The sequence below is a fragment of the Protopterus annectens genome, chromosome 5.part0, assembly GCF_019279795.1.
Source record: "Protopterus annectens isolate FY-2018-M chromosome 5.part0, PAN1.0, whole genome shotgun sequence".
NCBI classification, from domain to species: domain Eukaryota; kingdom Metazoa; phylum Chordata; order Ceratodontiformes; family Protopteridae; genus Protopterus; species Protopterus annectens.
This window is the reverse complement of record NC_056735.1, coordinates 35,260,704-35,284,368: the sequence shown is the minus strand read 5'-3', so window position 1 is coordinate 35,284,368 and position 23,665 is coordinate 35,260,704. Positions and strand designations below refer to the sequence as shown.

Genomic DNA, 23,665 nt, shown 5'->3' with positions numbered 1-23,665 from the left:
CTTGTCAGCTTTGCCCAAGGGGCAGAGGGATCGCCCATTTCCAAGCAAACCATTTCCAAATGGATATCACACTGTATCCATTTCTGCTACAGACTACATGGGAAACCACCCGATAAGTCCATTTGTACCCATTCCACTAGTGCAGCCTCCACTTCCACAGCATTCCTCAGAGGAATTCCCACCAGGGACATCTTGGAAGCTGCCACCTGGACCTCTGCCCATACCTTTACAAAGCATTACCATCTACCTCTTTTTTCTAAGGCTAGGCCAGGGTTTGCCTCTGCAGTTCTGCAGGGCATGCTGACCCATGCCTAGGTCTCTAACTTATCCTTCCACCTCTCTACTCAGCTTTGGGAATCCTCCCACAGTTGATAACTGCAACATTGAAACGCAAAGAACATAGTACAGTTGTGTACACTTACATAAATGTAGATGTTCAAGTGTATTCACTGTTGCAATCCTGGTTTCCCTCCCTTCCCCACTTATATCCTCTTCCTTAGGGGACCTAAGTTTCTCACGGTGGCTTTTAGCCACCAGGACCAATTTACCATAGTTCCTTGTGCTTCTGATGAGTTAGGCCAAGAAAAACTGATGTAATGACGTCAGCTGCCGAGCTTTATAGCACTGATGACCTGACGTCAGACTACAGGCGACAGCAGCCGACGCAGGAAAACATCGACTCTGGTATTTGGGCTGGCGTAGGGCTACCATAGCAGGGGATAACCCACAGGTGATGACTGCAACAGTGAATACACTCTAACATCTACATTTATGGTAAGTGTACACAACTGTATTATCTTACCACACATTATAAGTGCTGATTTTGTGGTACAATAGTAATTAACAAAGCCTTTCTGTTATGCTTAATATCCACTGATAAGGGTGTCCCCTCTATAATGTTTTACACTTCATACTAAAATTTGCTGCCAAGTTGCTTCCAATTATTCTGCTTTTATTTATTGATGAGGTAAAAGATGCAACTTACCTTTATAAACCCCTAACCAATTTTGCATACTCCTGTTATGTCTGACCATAATCTGTTCAACTCATCCGTCTCTCATTTTACTGGATTTTTATCCTACATTTTTCCAACACATTAGATCTTTTAATTCCTGTCTCATAATCTTACACAATGTATACAAATTTAGTGGTTCCCACCAACTTCCTTCAAAACCTTCAATCAATTTAAGGTAAATTATGCCCAAATTATGTCCCAAAAAATATATATCACTGAAAAAAACATTCTCTGTTTTCCCTGCCACAGCATTCTTTTTTAGCTCAGCTTTCAACAACTTTCAATAAAATCGACCACATTTTACTCATATTCTTTTATGTACAATTCAAATTTAATTTTGTGTTGAGTAATAATCAACTCCGAGTTCTCTAAACAAAAAGTACTTCTTAGTCCCTCAAACCTCACCTTGGGAACAGCACTTAGTTATATGCAAGTCACATTAAACAGGCACACTTTCAGCTAACATGTTTACATATCCCTTACTTCCATGTCATACCCCTGCTAATGTCCAGCAAATTACACAGTCCATTTGTCAGAACAGCTAACAGAAGGAAGACTGTCGTAGAGAAAACTGCACTCCCATGGATGCATCTGCAAGTCAGTTGCAGCTTTCCATCTTTTTAACCTTGAAGCTAATAGTGCATGACTGGCTTATAACATACTGTCTGTTCTAATTCACCACATCCATAAATCAGTTAGACTGAAATAGCCTGCAATGATACATTTTTGTCTTGTGTTAACCAGACAGGACAAAGTGTGGTTTCTTAACTTTTAAACTGGAAAATGTCTCAAACTCACCTATTTTCCCTCTCTTTGACCCAACTCATGTGTGTATTGTCTTTTCCATTCTCATAAAATGCATCCATGTTTAACTTGTGCAGTAATGATCCCAAACATTAGGAGTTACACCACCTTATAGTATATTCTTACTCCCAGTCTGTTGTAGAAATGCTGATTCATATCACTTATAGTTAGACTAAATATATAAGTTTAACATGATGTCACAAGTCTACCTAATATCAAGTTATATAAGTACTTAGTGTTATAATGAAGCAGTCTTTCTTTTCCTACCTTTAACATAATTATACTGTATTGGTAACACTAGTGATTATATAAAATTGACTTTAGTGACACTAAAACGTTCAGTATTAAATAACCCTCTCCTACAGAAGGAAGGTAATTAAGTGTGTATTTTTTCTATGTGATGCTTGCCCCTGGATCTGCAAGACCTTTGTCCTTCCTTGATTATCCTTGAGCCTTCGCCCCAGGACAGGGGTCCCCCTGCATGGATTCATGATTATTTATCCAACAGTATTTCCCCAAAGGACAACAGTGCAAAAAATATTCAATGAAAGCCACTTTCAGAACAAACTTTTTTTTCCCATGGAACAAGCCCTCTCTATGCCACCCTGTGAGGGAAACCCCCCTCACTTCTGTCATATATATGCCAACTCCACTGTCAAACAGTGTAGAAAAGACAGCAGTTACTGTTCATTGAAAGCAACTTTCATTAAAATCTGCCTCACACTATCAGTCAGAGAAACAGCAGTCTAACTGTCCTCACCCTTCCTCCCCAGCATGCGTTTGAGCTGGTTCATTCCCCTGTACTGGGTGTCCCCAGCATGCTCTTGAGCCTGTTTATTTCTTTCCACTTGGTGTCCCCAGCATGCTCTTGAGCCTGTTTATTTCTTTGCAGTTGGTGTCCCCAGCATGCACTTGAACCTGTTCATTTCTTTGTACTGTGTGTCCCAGCATGCACTTGAGCCTGTTTATTTCTTTGCATGGTGCATCCGAGCATGCACTTGAGCCTGTTTATTTCTTTGTATGGAGCATCCCCAGCAAGCATTTAAACCTGTTTATTTATTTGTACTGAGTGTCCCCAGCAAGTAGTAAGAGCTGTGAAGAGAGTATGTCATTAGGGCCACCATGAGGGTGTTCTACAATCTCCCCAGCATCTTGGCAATGAAGGCATATAGTGTAGGACCTAACTCCTCCCCTAGGCAAGAGATTAGAGCAATCTGCATCACAACTGGAGCCAGTGTGCCCTCCCTGTGTGAGTGCATACTCCAGTGCTTTGTTTTGAGGGCTGTTGGATACAGGGCATGGTGGCTGAATGTCCACCTCATGGTTGTCTTTTCATTGTTGTGCCTCTTCACTGTGAAATTTAATAGCACTTGTCTGACCCCGGTAGGAATACCCATCTTCCCCCACACCAGCTCCAACAGATTCCCAAATGCTAATCAAACTTAGATTTCCTGGGCTGTAGTCAGACCCTCACCAGTTATTGCTAGCAGAGCTGGCTTAACAATTAGCACTTTATAACTTTCATTTTAACCACTGAAAGTATCTGTCTTTAAGACCACTTTCATAATTTACCGGCAAATCCAATTTACTTTCCTGTTTATTAGTAATGAAAGCGTTTATCGATTCTTTCATGCAACATAATGTATAAACATACTGCAAACTTAAATTTCTTTTTTAACATAACTTTGTTATTCATTGTATCCCTGTACCTGGAAAAAAAGGAAGAGCTTACATTCCCCAATTCACATCTACAGGAAAAACTCCTGTAAGTCCTAACTTTATTTTGTCTCCCCTTTTCGCTTCATACTTTCTGTCCATACCAATCCCCCATCTATTGCTGGGTCTACCAGCTCCTCCTCCTTCCCTAGAATTAGCTCAGAAATGGGTCTGGAATGCCACAAGTAATGCAAATAGGAATGTTGGTGTCTTGGGGGAAATCAATAATAGCTCCCAACTACAGTCATCTGTGAAATTGGCAAGCCAGAGGCTTTGAAATTTAGCCTTGACTTTTGAGAAATAGATGCCTAACAGAAGCAGGTCCAGTATGGAGCCTTGGGGTATTCCACTGGTGATTGGTCTTTTGGTGGAGGCAATCTAACTGATCCTGACTTCTTGGGGTCTTGGATGTGAACCAGTCAGCAAATCAGCAAGACATGTAGACATTTATGCCTAGCTCAGACAGCTTGTCAACAATGCCTGAGTAGGATATTGCATCAAATGCCTTGAGTAGGTCAAGATATGCAGTATGCACTGTTTTACCCTTATCCATCACCTTGGCAACCCTCTTAAAGAAGACTGCCAGTGTAAGCAGGCATGACCTTTCCTTTACAAAGCCAAACTGGGAGGGGTCCAGTGTCTGTAGGTTGTCAATGGCCTTGTTTAGCATTTCTATGGCAATTCATTCCATGATTTTGCATATTAGGCATGTTAGACTGATGGGTCTGTAGTTCCCTAGGACAAGTTTTTGTACCCTTGACAAGTGTAAGCAGGGGCTTTGGAGATGAAACGTTTACAAGCAGCGGCCTGGGAGACAAACCATTTACAGGCTGCCTTTGTCAAATTAGAGATATATGTGCCAAACTAGGGATGAATTTCCTGCTCCCCATCCAACTGTCCATGTTACACTTGAATTCGGTTAGGGAGCAACTCTGTTTCACATGGATGGGGAGTCTGTTCCACGTAAGTAGTCAACTCTGGGATACATATCTTTCTCTCCAGCAGGTCATATTTATATCACAGGCACGGGTTAAGTCTTTAGAATGGATAATTCTGGTGCTGTTTTGCAGATATGCAGGAGGTCCATCAGGGCAGGGCCTAACAATGCCCTGTATGCCAGGAATAGATCTCCCTTCAACAGCCTGTAGGAGACAGAATACAGGAATAGGGTCTTGAAGTGGTCTGCACGGGACATGTTGCTTATGCCCTGTATTCTTTTAGTGAGGAACTTCTGCGGATGTTCTAACTGCTGTTGCACGTGCCTGGTTAGGTACATACTAAAGGGAGCATTTGTACTCAATGATTGGTCTGATGAATGCCAACTACAGTGGAACAATAATTTTCTTGGACATAGATGCCATACCTTTGTTTATATGCTGTACAACACAGAATTATTTTCTCACTACTGTAGACACATGATGGTCAAAGGCTGTATTACTGTTTGTGTGTGTCCCCATGCCCCTGACTACTGGGCCATCTCTTAGGGGTGTGTTGTCAATATGATAATTACCAGGGATGGATGCCTTCCTAAAGGATACTATTATGCATTTCTTGGCATTTAGTTTTAGTCCATGGCTGTTTCACCAGTTGTTTGTCTGTGTCAGTCCTTCCTGGAGAACATCTGGGTCTGTCGTGGACTCTAGGACTGCTCCTAATTTGCAATCATCTGCAAATTTAGTCAGCCAGAGGCCAATGACATTGCCCTGGATTTCAGAGAAGTAAATGCCAAAAAGGAGCAGCTCTAGGACCAGTCCTTGAGGGACTCCACTTTCGACTTGCCTCTTTATACAGGTGGACTTTCCAATTCTAACTTCCTGAGTCCTGTCTGTCAGCCACTTGGCTATCCACTGAGTGACATAAGGGTTTATATCTAACTTCTTGAGTTTGTCAACAATGCCCGAGTGGGTATTGTGTCAAACACCTTTGCATGGCCAAGGCAGGCAGAGTGTGAACCATCCCATTGCTTTGGTGATATTCTCAAAGACGTCCACCTGGTTCAGTAGGCATGACTTGCCCTTGATGAAACCAAATTGGATTGATCTAGTACCTGGAGGTTTCCTATGTCATTATCGATCATTTCCATAATAATTCTTTGCAAAGCTTTGCATATGAGACTACTGACACTTAGGGTCTGTAGTTTCCAGGTTCTGTAGATGGCCCACTTTTGTACAGAGGGATCACTGTTGCTGTTCCCTATTTGTGAGGCACAAGGCCTGTTTGGAGGCTACAGTTACATAGCAATTCCACATGGCATGATAAGTCATGTTTCATTCTATTTAGAAGGCATCCTGGGATACTGTCTGGGCCCACTGATGCAGTGCTCTTAACCTTAGAGAGAGCATTAAGGACCTAGTGACAGCTGGTGGAGTTATTTTTGATGGGACTTCTTGAGGGAGGGTTGGGGGGGAGGGGTAAAGTTGGAGATCACTTTGTAAGCAGTAGGTCTGCTACATCATCTAGCTCAGTATAGCTGGCTCCACTAACGATGACCTCTGCACACAACTGAAGTTGCGGACATAGCTAAAGAATGCCTTAGGGTTATCCAGGGCCTGTGAGGCCAAATTTGCCTGAAATCTGGATTAGGTAGACTTAATTGTCCTCTAAATTGTTTGTTTAGTTTAATGAGAGTACTTTTATCCTGCTGGATGTTACACCTCCTAATTTTTGCCATGCTTTTCTTCCTTCTGTTATACAGCCTTATGATGTTGTGATTCCACCAGGATGACTTGTTTTGTGAGTTAGTTCTGTACTTCTTCCTGGTGGGTACAGCTGCCTCTATGCAGCTAGATAGAGTGCAACTGGGACAGGTAAAATGAACAATTGAATGCCTTAAGCCCCAAGAGGCAACGTCTTCTGCTACATTTTTGCACAGCACTACACTCCATGTTAAGTGGCAAGGTACTAACATGATTCTCTGGGACCTATGCTAGACTGAAGAAATTTTACATAGGAATCACTACAGGGATGCACAGTACATTTACTCTGCCCATTCAAGCAGCACTTCTAAAGAGAATTGGCCTTTTCCAGGGCAGATGGGACAAAATTAGGGGGCATCCAGGCTACTCTGATGACATTTTAAAAAAGCCTGACTATGCTGGGAAGAGATTACCTAAGGCTCCTTCCTCAGAAGCTCTGCCATGTACTTCTGGGCAAAGAGAAATGGGAACAGGTTCAGTCTAAGCCGCTCCTCAAAAGCCTGATGGTATATCTAATGAAAGGGTAATCAAATGGTAGTGTAAAAGGCAAGACAGACTCATTATCCTTGTCAATCACCAAGACAGGGGCACTGAGACTGTATGAATCCTCAGGGGACCTAGAGGGTGAAAAAGTATTATGATCCCAACTACCCACAGGCATAAGTTCATAACAGGAAGTGCAGTATGTCTAGTCCTAGGCAATTTGGAATGGATGCTCTGTCTTGCTATATCCAAAGGTAAAGCAATGTAGAGAGAGCCTGCTTTGTGTTTTAAACAGGCTTTAGACCAGACTCCTTAAGAATATACTCTTGCATCTGCAGTGGAAGCTGCCACAATTTATTAAACATTTGATTGATGCCAAGAGCCTCAGACACTAGCCCTGATGTGGGATAACCAAGTAGACAGTAGACCCTCCACAGCTGAGGCCTACTGAGCCACATAAGACTCTCACTGATCTGGAGAGGAAAGTTCTGAGTACCAGTTATATGTGATTGCAGTAATCAACAGACTGATCTTTAGGATTAGGCTGGCCACTCACAGGCTCCAGCAAAACAGCACAGTTGCAATAACCTTCAGATGCTCTTCCCCCAAGAGGGTGGGAAGCAAGCATGCATATCCCCAGTCCCTACATCTCCAACAAAGGCTGAAGCCTGGCTTGGGAAGATCAAAACCTGCAAGATCCAGGGGCTGGCTGTGTGCCAAACATAGGAAAATTCAGGTACAGCTAATTCTGCCTAAATGTTTGTCTCTAAATTGATGATCTTATTTACACATTGGATGGAGTGCAGGACTCGACCACTGGTTTCAATGTGAACATCTCTCTGCTACTGCCATTTCTGAGAACTGGCCCAACAACCTTCCCTTCCTTCCTCCTCAAGCACCAAGATTAAACCTCTGGCACTTATGGCAGCTGTAACACTACACTCTTCACTGAGACAGTAAAGGCAATGTTAATGTGACCCTTCCACTGGTGATTGGTCTCTGTATATATGTGGACAGCAATCCACCCTTTGACCATCATGTAGCTAAGATAGAAAATAGTCACCCAACTTATAGGTAAGAGTATGTCATCCAAGTCCAAGGAAGTTATAGTACCACTCGACTCAGTGCTTATCAGATCTGTTATTGAATACAAGGCACCCTTTGACATGTATCTAACCAGACACATTTGGAACCCCCACAAAGGTTTTCACTAGGATAATTCAGGACATGAATAACCTGTCCTACACTGATTGTCTGAAAGCTCTGTCTCTGTAGTCAGTTACCTACAGGCTGCTGAGAGGAGATATATGCCTGGCTTACAGGGTTTCCTCAGACCTGGTCCTAATGGAGCTGTTGCATATACCAAAAATGAATAGCATTAGAAGCAATGGATCCAGGGACCTGAACTTCGCTTGTGACATAAACAGAACATGTTGGAGAAACAGATACATGTCCCAAAGGATCTTCACACTGTGGAATAGGCTCCCCATCCATGTAAAACTGAGTTCATCCCTGACCCTATTCAAACAAAGAAATCATAAATTTACCCCTGGTCTGGCCTCCATACCCCTTATCGACAGAACCCATCAATAAGATACGTATTATCCTAATTAACACCCCCTTTACAAATCCTTAAATCTGATGATGGCTTTTTTTCATCCATTCCTCAACTGATAGGTCTCTGAATGGACTTCAGCCACGTCATTAAACTTTGGCTCTGTAGCTCAAGCTCCTTCCCTTACCTATAATCCTCTCTTCTGAATTATCTCAGTTCTTGTCAGCATTTAGATGTGGTCACCAGTAACTCGAGTAGTTTGTGGAATAGATACATAATTTCCTTTTTACCTTTGTTAATTTTCCCTTCTTTTCACTCCTCCAATTTTTCAGGTTACTCATTTCCTTCTCTTCTAATAGTCGAGTCTTGCCTTTCATTCTCTCTAACTGTTGGGTACTTCCATCTACCATTGTTGTATTTCACCTTGATTTATATACATTTCTTGTGTTGTGTTGGTTTCTTGTTGTGGTGTTTTATTATAATGTTGGATAAATCAACTGGCTTCAGAAAAGCTCTTCATGTGGGTGTGAAGATTGGGGGAAGATGGGCGAAGGCTGCCAGCCTAGTCAAATAGAATTTGATACATAATTCTATCATTTGTATAAATAAATGTAAAATAGAGGCTTGTGTTCTTAAATGAAAGAAAACACTGCAAAATGTGAACTTCAGGATTGTTGCAACATTGCCATCTGCTGTAAGGGAAACCAAGCCAAGCATTTCAAATATTCTTTGAAGTTACAATTATCTAAATGGTGGTGCCGAAGCGACTGGCTGAACACATTCTTTCTATTGTCTTAACTTAAAGAATGACTGCTGGAGTGTACGTGTGAAATGTCTTTTATTGTTGTAGTTTCCTGAGAAGGTGTTAACTTGCTAAATAATGCAGTTTGTTTGCCTGGGAACTCCAGACTAAGTGTCAAAATGATGTAATGTGAATACTGGGAAAACCTAAGTGTCATAATGATGTAATCTGGGAGGGCCTTAGCAGAGCTGTTTGTTAGTGAGCTTAAAAACTATTGTTGAGAGAGAGAGACTGTAAGCATTTTGTCTTGGACCATCAACCCCAGCACTGCTTATGCTCTTTATGTATGTAAATGGGATTGTAGCACTGTGTTTTCTCTTAAGAATAGCTAAAGATTAGAAAGTTAGATTAAGTGTTTTTCTTTGACATCAGACCTGTCCTACTGTATTATTTTAAGTTTCTGTGTGATCTCTGAACTCTTAGATATCTCTGTGTTGTAGTAGTATTGTCTTGTGTTTTAATTATTTATTATTAAATATTTTAAAACCTTTTACCTGTGGCTGGTTTGTGTAGAGATAAGTAGGCTCTAGAGTACATTGCATATTTATAGAGTTTATTGTAATAAGCCACTCTAATAAGCTTTAGACCGAATAGTCACATTATCAATTGGATAATAATATTGTACAGTAATAATTGGGCACCCTTTCAAGGGCCTTTGGGTAGCTGATAATTATTAAGCTGGTGGTGGCAGTAATTACTACCGTATAGTCTGGATAAAGGGGCACAGCTAGAGAATCTGTGTCAGCCTTTCCCAGGAGTGTCTGTGAAGTTGTATAAATACATATCTCAAAATGTGGGTGTATGTTAGCTACCTGGGCTGGGACATGAAGCACTGTTTGGACAGAGAGGGTACTGGAGCTTAGCTTGCCAGCTAGGCTGAGATCTGGACCCTATAGCTGTGCCAGTGAGGAATCTTATTGGGGACCTGGAGAGCAAGGGAGCAACCAGCCCCAGACTAACTGTGATCTCTGTGTGCACTTAAGGGAAATTGTACGTTGCTGTGTGTATTTGTTATCCTTTCCTCTTCTATGAGACAACCTCCCTGATGTTAGTGGTGAGGATTGAGGCTCCTTGATTGCTGGGCCAGGGCATGGTCGTCACAGTGGGCACAAGATCCTTAACTCAAGACGCTCCATCTGCGTGTGCCTATTGCCTCAGGGTAGGTCATCTTGCCAGTAATTGTGATATCTGTGCTGGATTTAACCATTGGGCTGTAGTAGAGTGCAAAAACAAGCTAATCTTTAAAGGATTACTTCCTTTTCATCCAGAGCTTCCTCCTTATCCAAGAAATCTTCAGAGTCTAGAAAGGGAGATACAGCTGAGAAAACTAAAGATTCAAGGAAGTATTCCTCTGATTGCTGTCCTCCTCCTCCCTAAGGCTTGGCTGTGCCTGAGAAAATTACAAGAACATCAGATCTGACTACTACTTCAGATCCAACCATGTCAAAGCCAAAACCATCAGATCAGCTGTCCCTTTGAATCCAACTCAAGCCAAGTCAAAATCTCCACTTTCAAGATCAAAATTCTGTCCAGAGCCTGCTACTTCTGGGTACACTCACTATTCTTGCAGGAGACACTTCAAAGGGTATCCCATCCACCATTAACCTCTTCAACTCTCAGGTCATCTAGGAACTTAACAGAAGCAGATGTGGACAGTATGACGAAAAAGCTTCTCTGAACCCAGATTTAGTTGGGATTATCATGGCTCTGTCTCCCACTGGATTTTTGAGCGTATCTCCAGTTCAACCCCCAGCTTTTGACTCCTACTCTGATTCATCCACTGGTTTAGGAACTTATGGACCTGAGAATTCTGAGCTTGTCTGTGTCAGATCAAAAGGCTTGATCTTCGACAACTCTGATACCTTTTCTGATCCAAATGGCCTTGAGTCTGTTGGAGCCATAACAATCTCAGAACCATAGCTGAGGTGCCAGATCGGGGGGGGGGGGTTGGTTATGACCCTAATGCGTTTGAAGCCATCCCTTCCTCCCAGAGCCTCAGCATTGGACAACATGGACAATGTGACTCCAGCCCATCCTGGCCTGATCAAGCCTGGAGATGGTCCTCATTCAGGACTCTGCTGGCACTTCCAAATCTTCTCCGGAACTTCCCACTGGGAATCTTCCTCTGAAGCATACATGTAAAATGCAGCACTTAGACTCCCCCACAGGAGGACTTAACTGAAGAACACAGACTTTGATGAAGGGGAGGGATCCACCAGATCAGGATGTCTTTCTCAATGAAATTCTTGAATTTTTGAGACAGAAAGATAGTTGGTCTTGCAATTCTCCCTTACCAGGAGGAGTCACTGTTTTTGAGTCTTTTGTAGCTGGCTCAGCTACATACTGGGTAGTTCACTGGCAGATGAGATGGTGGAACTCATCTCCTGCTGGGCTTGGAAGGATCTGGATGTCACGGAGCCTATCCCCAAGAGGCTAGATAAGTACCCATGAAGCACTGAAGAATAGGGCCCATTGGAGCAAGGTTCCCCCCCAGTGGATGCTATGGTGGTAACAGTGGCCCCCAAGAAAGAACTCGCTGAACAGAGTTCTACAGTCCATCCCCGTAACAGAGTCCAGGTTTGTACAGATTTGTGAAGCATGTCTGTGCTTCACTGACCCTTTCCTTCAGGTCACTGAATTATTTGGTACGTTACGAGATTTCAAATGGAAGTGATCAAGGAGTTTTCCAATACCCTCTCAGGGTCCACGTCTGTGGAGCACAAGAAGAGAGTTTCTTCTCAATTGGCCACCCTACAGTCCCTGTTGAATGCCTCAGTGAGGTTAATTTCTCATGCCTCAGAGGTAGTTTTGAGAGTCATGGGATCAGGAATTCCTGTAAGAAATCATGCCTGGATGCATCTTTGTGACTTTGCGAATCCCTTCAAGACATCATTCATCAATGCTCCATTTGATGGATCCACCTTGTTTGGCCATAAGGAGACAAAAACTCTTTTTATGACTGAGCAGGCTGGGAAGGTATTATGTGCCAAAGGGGAATACATTTTTCTAACCCTCAAAGGACTTTCTCCTGGATTCAGAGAGGAGGCAGAAAGATGTGGTACCGAAAAATGCAAGGGTCTTCCTGGGACTCCTATGGAGACAGATCCCCCGTGGCAGAGGAGGGGATACTAATAAAAGACATTGCCCCATGGCAGAGGTGGGCTGCAGCATCAAGGCTTCAGAGGTCCCTTTTCTGATAAGCTTTTCCAGCACTCCTGAAGAGTTGCCCGACTGCTGTACTCTGGAGGCAGTTGGGGGGGTACTTATCTCTGCACCCAAAAGTCTGGACAGCCATTACCAAAGATACCTGGGTGCACAGAATAATGTCCAGAGGTTATTACTTACCATTTTTCCTTCTACCTCCCCAGCAGTCCAGAAGAATTCCTGACATTCCACCCAGTGAGAGGAAAGCAGCAGCCATAGAAATAGAAAAGCTAATGAGAAAATGGGTCATCCAAACAGTCCCCCCAGACCAACAAGGATCTGGAACTTATTCAAGATACTTTTTAGTGCCAAAGAAGACAGGGGGACCTAAGAACAATTTTGGATCTCCGCAATCTAAATCTTTTTGTAAAACACTTGAAGTTTTGGATGGTCACGGTTGAATTCATTCTGCCGTTGTTGTGGAAGCATGATCAGATGTGCTCTGTAGATCTCTAGAATACATAAAACCATATCAAGGTACACAGGCACTCCAGGCGATGCCTATACTTCTAGCTGGGAGCCAATCATGATCAGTTCAGAGCCCTGCCCTTTGGTCTCACCACAGCCCCAGGGTTTTCAGTAAGTGTATAGCAGTGATTGCAACTCTCTTGAAACTGCATGGATTCTGGGTGTTTTCTTACCTAGATGATTGGCTCCTTTCTGCTTCAACCAAGCCTCTACTGACTTGTATACTTGCTCTATGTATGTCTTTAACTTGGCATCACAGTGAACTACACCAGGTCTCAGTTCTCCCCCTACTCAAGCCCTAAAATCCATTGGTGCTTGCCTGGATACTGTGACACAAATCACATGCTTACAACAAACAAGGTTAAGCAATGTACTGAACCAAGCATTTAACATTTTCTCTCTTCCCCTCCCCTCCCCTCCTGCAAGATGGGTATTACAGCATCTCAGATCAGTGTCAGTCTCAATAGTTTTGGTACCTTTAGCAAGAATTTTCATGAGGGTACTGCAGTGGACCCTTGCAGTACAATGGTCAATAGGGCATCACCCTCTGATTGCACCTATTAGAATTACAAATATTTACAAACAACACATAGCATATTGGATTCATGCAGAAGTAGTTTCTCGGTGCCACCCTTTTATTCTTCCTATACCCAAGGTCACAGTGACAACAAATGCGTTCTAACTGGGATGGGGCATTACTAGGGAAAGACGATCCAAGGAACATGGTCTCAATTAGAGATCAGTCTTCATATCAGTATCCTAAAAATGAGAGCAGTCATATTGACATTGCAAGTATTTCAAAATGTTCTCCTTCTAGGGACAGTTGCTATTCGGATGGACAACATGTCGGTGGTCTGTTTCGTCAGCAAGCAGGGGGGAACCCAATCCAAACCCCTGTGTCAAGAGGCAGCATGGCAATGGGCAATCTCTTCTGGCTGCTTTCTTTTGGCAATGCATATTCCAGTGAAGTCCACTATGCTAGCAGACAAATTAAGCATGTCCATTTTACTTCCTCACAAGTGGTTTCTCAATCAGTTGGTAACGGAAATGATATTTCACGAGTGGGGCCAACCATGCTGTGACCTCTCTGCTTCTCCTCTGAGTGCCAAGTGCAGCAGAGACTTTGCCCTGACCCCTCCAGATGGGGTGTCACCGAAGACTCTCTGACGCACAAGTACCCCCCAGTCTCCTGTACTATATGCTTTTCCTCTTACTCATCTCATTCCCAAGTTTATTCAAAAAGCATTGTAGCAGAAAAGCAAGGTAATCCTCATTGCACCATTTTGGCCTCAACAAGTATGGTTCCCCTTCCTGTGGCCTCATTTCATTCACCCTTTCTGAGTGTTGGATCCTTCTCAGAATCTTCTATCTCACCCATCCGGGATACCTCACCCAGATAGTTGAACCCTCAAACTGACCACATGATTTTTCCTCTTCCAGTTATGGGTAGAAATTCCAGGCTTTCTTCCCCAGTGCGTCACATCATCACAGAAAGTTTCTACGAGAAAGATTTATAAGAGCAATTGGAAAAGGTATTAATTTGGGTCCTCCAGAGACAATTAGACCCCTTTTTAGCACATATCCAAGCTGTTCTTGACTTTCTTGTTTCCATTTTCAATAATGGAGATAGTTACTCGACAGTTGAAGTACAACTTGCTACCATTAATTTTCACTTGGATGAAAACCGTTCTTCTTTGGCCTTTCTTAGATTATGTAAGGCCTTTCTTAAAGGTACCTTTATACTTTGACTTCTCAGTAAGAACCCCACTCCTGTAGGGAATTTAACTGTACTTTTTCAGGCTTTGTAGGGAATTTAACTGTACTTTTTCAGGCTTTGATCCAGCCTCCATTTGATCCTTCAGCCAAGGTAGACTTAAAGTTCTTATCATGAAAAACTCTTTTTCTGATCACCACTACATGGACTAGCTGAGTATCAGAACTTCAGGCACTCTCTTCCCAGCCACTGCATCTGATTTTTCATAAGGACATGGTATCCCTACAGACTAACCCTTCCTTTCTACCCAAGGTGACATCAGAGTCCAATTATCAGCCAGTCCATCAATCTGTTTTATTTCTGAGTTTCTCCAACAAGAGAGAATATATGCTACATCTGCAAGATGTTCATAGACAACTTTAATTCTATATTCACAGAACCAGAGATTTTGGAAAATTAGACCAATTGTTTGTATCATTTTCCAAAGCTAAATTGGGCAAAACATATCTAAAGTAACCTTAGCTAAGATGGCTCACTGATTGCATTTCTTTTGTCTGTAAGAATAAAGGATTAACATTACCCAAACCGGCTAAGGCTCGTTCCACCAGATCTATGGCCAAAGCAACTGCCTTTTAGTCCAGACCTTCTGTAGATGACATTTGTGCAGCTGCCACATGATCCTGTGCTCATACCTTCATAACTTATTACAAACTGGACATATTGTCTAAGAATTGAGCAGCTTTTGGCTCTGCTGTACTCCAGAATATCCTTCCTTGAGGACCACCCAGAGTCTGTGTCTGGGGACTCTGTCCCATTGGTTGAAGAATGGATGAAAAATAAAACATCAAATATAAAAGCTATGTACTTAACATTTGTGTTGTCTGTTTACATTCTTCCTTAACCTCTCGCCCTCCAGCCCCTTCCTATTTTATGAGTTCCTCTTATGTGAGCTCCTAGTATGTCCTGAGGAGTATTTTCTGTCATGTTTGCTGCATGAGTTCCAGTTTTATTTTTCTACTTCAACTTCTTTCTGCTGTAGCTGATATGCAACATATTTTACAATATGTTGTTGGCTGGATGTCCTTTTGACATAAATTGGTAGGCTGACTAAAGTGCAAACTGAATCTGAGGTCATTTAGAAAAAGAGGATTATGAGTATGGGGAGGAGCTTGAGGTATGGTGCCAAAGTCTAATGAAGTAGCTGAAGTTTGATCCGAAGTTGAATCCAAGACTCATCAGTTGAGGAAGGATGAAAACAGGCAATGTGGATGCATAGTTATGATGAGTGCATAACTGTTACTTACTTGCCTACAAATATGCCCCCAACAGATGCCCATGGTACTCTGGTCCCAAATGGTTTGGGTTGTGCAGCTAGGCTTGTAAGGGCCCTAGTAGTCGTTAGCCTAGTAACAACCTATGAAACCGGGAACGGATTTTATTCTAGAATATTTCTGGTGTCAAAGAAAGAACTTGGAGACCAGTTATAGACACTTCTTTTCTAAACCTTCACATCAGAGTCTCAAAGCTCAAGATGTTTTCCCTTTAGTCTCTGTTACCCCTCACCCCACAGCTCAGTTTTTTAATAATGCTAGATTTAAAAGATGCTTATCATATCCCAGTCCTCAAAGACTTCAGATGTTATTTTAAAATTTTTCTAGCTTACATTTTCAGTTCACTGTTTTACCTTTTTGGCCTATCTACATCTGTAATGGTGCCTGCAAAGTGTGCAGAACCAGTGATGGCTCATTGCATGTTGGAAGACATTCACATGTTTCCATATTTTGACATTTTTGCAATCTTTTTTCAAAATATCAGGAATCCCTAACCTGGATAAAACACCTCCTTCTCAGACTGGACTTTTAGGCAACCTTACAGACATTTTCTCCTTCTTGCTCTAAAGATAGTGTTTTTAGGATGCATCCTGGAGACAGCACTCATAATGGGTATATTGTTAGGATATTTAGAAATTCTAAGGCCAGGTGGTACTTGTTTCCTGTTAATGCATTCCTTTAGGAAGCAGTTGTTCAATTTAAGAGTCTCATACTTGAGCATGTTGTCTTTTAACTTAAAGATTCTTTATAAGTGCCCACTTCTTTACAGTGTTCATCTGAAAAGAAACTATATCTGTAAGAACTTACAGTGGATATAAAAAGTTTACTCACCCCAGTTAAAATGCCAGGTTTTTGTGATATAAAAAATGAGACCACAATAAATCATTTCAAAATGTTTCCCACCTTTAATGTGACCTATAACCTGTACAATTCAAATGAAAAACAAACACATCTGTTAGGGGAAAAAATATAAAAAAAAATAAACGTACAGAAGTATGACCCCATTTACGCAAAAGTGCACTTTCGTGAATACCTGTTCACCGAACCACACAAAAACAAATAAAACACACTGCAAAAACAGTTTTGCAAGGGGGTCCGCTACTTATGTATACTAACTCTGACATCGCACTACAGTGGGGAAACAGGTATATTTCCTTATCCCCACTGTAGCGTGCATCAGTGATGCAGTGTTGCTTTTGTTTTTTATGACCAGTTCAGTAAACTGGTGTTCATGAAACTGCACTTCACAAAAGTGCACTTTTTGTTGAGTGCACTTTCGTTGAACTGGGGTCGTACTTCTGTTATTCGAAAGAACAAGCTTTCAGTAAACAGAAGTAAACCCGTATAAATGCACACACATAAATTTCATATACATTTCAACTTTTTTTTGTGTGTGGTTCATTCTTAAAGGATAGATATTTTCAACTTTATTAGTTAATTTATTAGGTAATTAATGACAATTGCAGGATGTGATGTCATAGTGCCAGTATATAAAGGTGTGGTTTTGAATGGTATTTGGATTCTGATAAAGTCTTTGCTGTGAGCAGACAAAAATGCTTTTTATTGCTTGATTGTGAGGCATTAAATAAGATATTGTGATTTTTAAAGTTCTTTATTCAGTTGATGGACGATCTTATTCATAAGTGCAGTGTTCTGATTTTCCAGCTGTGGCAAGCCTCAGATCTGTTTGCCACCATTCACAACAGAAAGTTAATTTCTATTCCAGGAGTCCTTGCCAACAGATCTGGAAGTCAGATGTCTTCTCCTTCCCATAGATAGGAATATTCGTGCATGCCTTTCTACCCTTTCACTGATACCCAGGGTCATTATAAAGATTCAGAACGATTCCCCAAAGATAATTGTCATGGCTCCATTTTCATCCAGGGAATATTGGTTCTCCGTTCTTTTGAAATGGCCAAGGAAAGTTACCACTAGCTTCCTCACAGACTGGGCTTACTGATGCAAGACAGAATTTGTGTGATACACCCCAACCTGAAACTTCTTCAGCTGACTGCCTGGATGGTTGAGTTTTAGCACATTTTAAGCATCTGTTTTCTGAGGCCATGCAGTAGGTAAAGAAGGCCAAAAAAACTGCTACTAGAAAATCATATATTGGTAAGGAGAAGAGATTTTATAACTGGTACCAAAGGAAGAACGAGGACCATTTTAAAACCCAGATACCGCTGTTTTTTTTTTTTCAATATTTGTGTGAGTTATTATCCTCTGGCCCTTCTTACACTTGTATCAAGATTAATCTCTTGGCCATCTCTGCTTGTCTACCCTCAGATTCCCCTTCTTCCTAGCCTCAATTGAAAAACTTTTTTAAAAGGGATTCTTTGTATCCATCCACCAGAAGACCGGTTGCTCCTTCTTGGTGTATCAATTTTGTTCTAGGAAAACTTACACTTTTTCCACTTGAACCAACTCATCAGGATAAACTGAAAGTCTTAACTTGGAAAAGTGTGCTATTTTTTTCTATAACCTCTGCAAGAAGAGTATCTTAAGTTACAAGCTCTTATAGTGAGTCAGCCTGATCTCATTTTTCATTAGTATAAGGTATATTTGAGAACCAGTTCTTCATTTATGTCTAAAGCATTTTCAGAGTATACTTTTGCCGAGCTGTTCATCTCCCTGTCTTTTTCCTGATCCAAAAAATAAGCAAAAGTATGTTGCTTACTCTTGATTTTCATAGACAACTCCGATATTATATTGACTGGACTAAAGATTTCAGGACTTCCGATCAACTGTTTATTTCCTATAATGGTAAGAAAAAGGGACAATCAATGTCTAAACAGACAGTTTCTAGACGGTTGTCCCATGCTATTGTTTTCTTTTATTTTCACCATGACAAGTCAATTCCAGGCGAGGTCAGGGCCTCCTCTACCATGGCATTTTGGAAAGGGGTAGACTAGAAGTATTCTAAAGGCAGCAACTTGGTCCTCTGTGCATACCTTTACAAAACATTGCAAATTTGATTCTTTTTGGTCCAGAGCAAGTTTTGCTAGGGCTGTTATCCAGGGGCTCCTGGATTCTGACCCCTCTCTTTCCTCCCTCTTGTAATATAGCTTTATAACTTAGGCTACTGCAACAGTGGTCTAATGATGAACATAGCCCAGTTGTGTAAGTTCACTCATCATAACAGCAGCTATTAACCAAGTGTGCATTTGAATTTTAATCAGTTTTTCATAAATTCCCAAATTTCCCAAGCAAACTCATATGCATTATTGAGGCTGACTTGGTTTGTTGCCATCCGTATTTCATTCCACATGTTGAACTCATTCATAGCTTGATTCCTGTCACCCTTACGTAATTTGTTCCATGACCTTAGCAGTTATCTACATATATCTTTAGGTTTGGTCTTGTTCACTGATGCAATAAATTGATTCAGCTGTAAACGCTGCTTTTCTTGCTGTAGTGTAGTTAGCGTGACTGTGGACTGTCACCACACCGCATTCTAAAAGCCTTAAAAGTAAGACCCATGTTTCTGTGTAAAACCTTATAAGATCTGAAACAAAAAAGCAGTGCTTTCAGCTTCCTTCCTTAATAGATAGCAGTTAGAGTACAAGTGCATTTAATGAAATATCTTTCTGTCCTCTCCAGCTGTCTATGTGGTTAACAGCTATTACAAAATTATGATATAAGAAATAATGCAAGCTGACAGCTGATATAAAATTAAACCAGTATATATGATCTCATACTATCTTAGAAAATCCAGCTGAAGCTTTTATCCAAATGACAAACAACTAAATAGAGTTGCAGGGTGAAGCACCTTGCATTTTAATTTTTGGTTTTCACAGAATAGCAGTAAAGTATAGTTTGCAACAGCAGCATAGGTAATATTTTCTGAGTAACACAATCTGCTTTAAGATACTGCTTAGTTAGAATACCATATTTATTTCTGTATTATTTGAATTTGTGCATTAGTTACCTTTATTAAGGAAATTATTTATCAGATACCACTTGTATTGCAAATAAACACAAACATTCTAAATTTAAATTAAACCAAATCTGCATGCGAGGGAATGTGATCTGTGTTTCCTTAACACACTAAGTTATGATGGCAATGTATCTACCAAGTTTAGTGCCGAGTGCACTCACATTGTGACTGAAGTTGAAAGCCCACAACATGCGCAGGTAAGCTGGCTTAAGTTCAGTTGTTGTCCTTATTTGTAGACTGCTGTTGATTTGTCATAATGACAGCTTTGTTTGAGTTATGTTTTCTGTAAAAGTTCAGTGGGAACCACTTTCTCGTCTGAAATTAGAATGTAGTAATTTATTTTAAACAGATGGTAGGTGACTGAAATACATTTATTGAAGTTCATGTGTGACCCTAATAGTTACGTAATTAAAGGGGTGCAGTCATTTAAATCTCTTCAGTAAAAGGATATTAAACACTGAGGCATGTATTTGTTGCCCCTTTTCACTGAAGTTTTTTTTCGCTTCTTTCTTTTGACTGAACGTTTATCAATTCACAGTATGTGGAGCTAGAATTATGAAAATGCCAAAAGACAGTCCAGATACAGTTCTTAAAAATTATGCACCTGGTTTTAATCTGACCTATATTACAGTGCAAGAAGTTTACCTGAGGTGTGCGGAAATGAGTCAGCTCACGTGAATTGCACTACAATTCAAAGACAGCTGTACTGAGCATCAAGTCCACCCTCCAAGAAAATAGCACAATCCAGTTGCAGCTGTCCCGGTGGGCTATATGGCTTCCAGCCAGGGCTCAACAAGGTGAACAACATCTTCCATTTAAATGCAAAGCTGCCCAAACCACAGGGCAAACCCTGAAATCACAAACATTCCCACAGATTGAGGAATTTAGGTCTAGGGAGAATGGTTGCAGTTTTAGGTTTAGGCAGCAACTGGGGACTTTAGAATTAGGGAGGGGTGTGGAGATTTAGGGTAAGAGACCAAGGAGTCGAGATGGGAACTGGGTGTCAGGTTTAGTTTCAGAGTAGGACTATACTTAACAGGACTGGGTTTTGGGAAAGCTTTGTACTGGCAGGAGTGCAGGCTATTGTGAGTCTGAGCTGTTCTTTTTCAAGCAAGTGACAGTGAGTAGGTGTATTGCAAGCTACTAATACAGGAGTGCCTGTAGTAGATCCAATTCAGATACATAGTGAGTCTATCAACTTGATAAAATGCAAAATATTTTTTATTTGCATTTGTTTACATGGAAAAGTCCAACTGTGCCACGAGACACTCCTCCTCAGAGGAGGCCTGGGGAGAAAAGCTCCAACATTTTCAATAAAAGTATAAAAGAAACTTCACTATAGACAAAAACAGGCTAAATTGTCATTACAACAGCAATACAGTACCTTATTCACATCTGGGCAACTCAGACCATGTGACCATCATGCTGCTTCCTGCATACACACCACTGCTGAAAAGGGGCAAACCTACAACCAAACAAGTAAGGATACGGCCTGAGGGAGCAGTCTTGGCACTACAGGACTGCTTCGAATGTACAAACTGGTCGGTGTTTAGAGCTGCAGCTGTAAAAAAGCACCATATTGACCTGAAGGAGTATACAGAATCTGTAATGGCCTGTATTTCAAAATGTGTTGATGAAGTAACAGTCATCAGATGCATCACCATGTGTGCTAATCGGAAACCCTGGCTATCTGGTGAAGTATATGAGCTCCTAATGGCACGAAATGCTGCATTTAAATCAAAAGACAAGGATGCCCTAAGAGAGGCCAGAGCAAATCTAAGTAGAGGTATAAAATAGGCTAAGAGGATCTATGGACGTAAAATTCAAGAACACTTCTCTGACCAAAGGGACTCCAGATGTCTCTGGCAAGGCATACAAGCCATTACCGACTACAGGCCTGCATCCTCCCCATGTGATGACAACACAGAATTTCTGAACGTCTGCTTCAGCAGATTTGATATGAACAACAACACTGTGCCAAATAAGCTCCTTGTTGAACAGGATGAGGAGGTGCTATGTCTAAGAACATCTGATGTTCTGAAGACCCTGATGCTTGTAAACCTGATAATATTATAGGAAGGGTTCTGGGTTCTAAGAGACTGTGCTACCCAACTGTCCACTGTACTAACAAATATATTCAGCACATCCCTACAACTAGCCATTGTACCCAGTTGCTTCAAAAATACGACAATCATTCCCTTACCCAAGAAATCCCAACCGACAAGCCTAAATGATTACTGGCCAGTTGCTCTTACATCAACAGTAATGAAGTATTTTGAGCAGTTGATCAAGAACCATATCTCTTCAAGCCTACCTCCAGCATTGGATACATTACAGTTTGCTCATAGATCTAACTGCTGCACAACTGATGCAATAGCTATAGCACTTCATGAATCCTTGGTACATCTAGAAAACAAGAATTGCTATGTCAGAATCCTGTTCATCAATTTTAGTTCCACCTTTAACACTGTCATTCCCCAGAATCTGATATCAAAGCTGATCCAGCTAGGCATCAACACCCCCCTATGTAACTGGATACTGGACTTTCTTATCAACAGACCCCAACAAGTATGTGTGGGAAATAATTAAATCAGTATTACATTGAGCACGGGTGTCCCTCAGGGGTGCGTCCTGAGTCCTATGCTGTTCACCTTGTTGACACACGACAGCTTGACCAAGCATGAATGCAACAAAATCATCAAGTTCACAAATGAGACCACTGTCAGAGGTCTTGTCAGAAATGGTGAGGAAACAGCGTACAGGGATTAACTGGAGCATCTGATAGGCTAGTGCAGCAGCAACAATTTGGCCTTAAATGTAAGCAAGATCAAAGAATTAATAGTGGACTTTAGGAGGACTCAGGAGATGCATCAACGTCTGAAAATTAATGGGGTGGCAATGGAAAGAATCAAAAACACCAAATCCCTTGGGGTGCACATCCCAGATGACCTATTCCGGTCGACTCATATTAGCCATACAGTGAAGAAGGCACAACAATGTCTGCACTTCCTAAGGAAACTGAGGAAGGCAAACCTGTCTTAGTCCATCCTCAAAGCCTTCCACAGGGGGACCATCGAGAGCATCCTCTCAAATAGCATCATAGTTTGGTATGGTAACTGCAAAGCATCTGACCGCAAGGCTCTCCTGAGGATAGTGAGGACAGCAGAAAAAGTCACTGGTTCCTTGCTCCTATCCGTAGATGATCTGTACGAGACTCTGTGTGTAGAAAGGGCTAGGAAGATAATCAACGATTGCACTCACCGTGCCCATGGCATCTACTTCTGCCTTTCCTCAGACAGGTGGCATTGCAGCTTACACTGCAAAACATCTAGACTGAATGGAGCTTCTTATCTATCCATAAGGCTGCTGAACTTAAATGCCAGGCATGATGGTGAATAATAAGATCAGTATGCCACTTGCTATGAAGTATCCTCGATAGTAATAACACTGGCAAATTATTTCAGTAACTGGTACAGTTAGCCTGATTTCTTATGCTATTACTTCCTGAATGTGCAATAGTCAGGAGTCTGTCACCACTCCATACATATGCAATATGAACATCAGAATATATCATACTTCAGCTGATGAAGTGCAATATTCTAAGCAGTCACAATGTGATGTCATAGTCTTGAAATACTTACTAGTATAACACCGTCTAATGTCTTCCTATCCAATTGTGGTAAGTTATTGTGTTGTTAATATTTTAATTAGTACTGTATGTGCATTAGTCTTACTGTCATTCAAACAGTGTGTTCATTGTTATGTCTTGCACTGAGACCAAAGCAACGTAATTTCATTCAGCTTGCACTGCTGTGTAAATGTGATCGACAGTAAAGTTTACTTTAACTTTGACAATGCAAGCACTAAAAATTGTTCACTGCAAATGAAAAGAGGCAAAATACAATGTACTCAACAAAGTACATTGTAAGTTAACATACCA

The 23,665-nt window shown here is 41.3% G+C and overlaps 1 protein-coding gene across 2 annotated transcripts in view; it reads left to right on the top strand.

The window, feature by feature from the left end:
• The window catches only part of CHD1L (chromodomain helicase DNA binding protein 1 like), a 1,563,352-nt gene that overhangs the window by 1,495,166 nt on the left and 44,521 nt on the right, over nt 1-23,665 (top strand). For both annotated transcript variants that reach the window (XM_044072085.1, XM_044072086.1), the window contains exon 24: nt 19,841-19,922. In XM_044072085.1, coding sequence (XP_043928020.1) covers nt 19,841-19,922 — 82 coding nt within the window. The remainder of the gene's footprint in view (nt 1-19,840; nt 19,923-23,665) is intronic.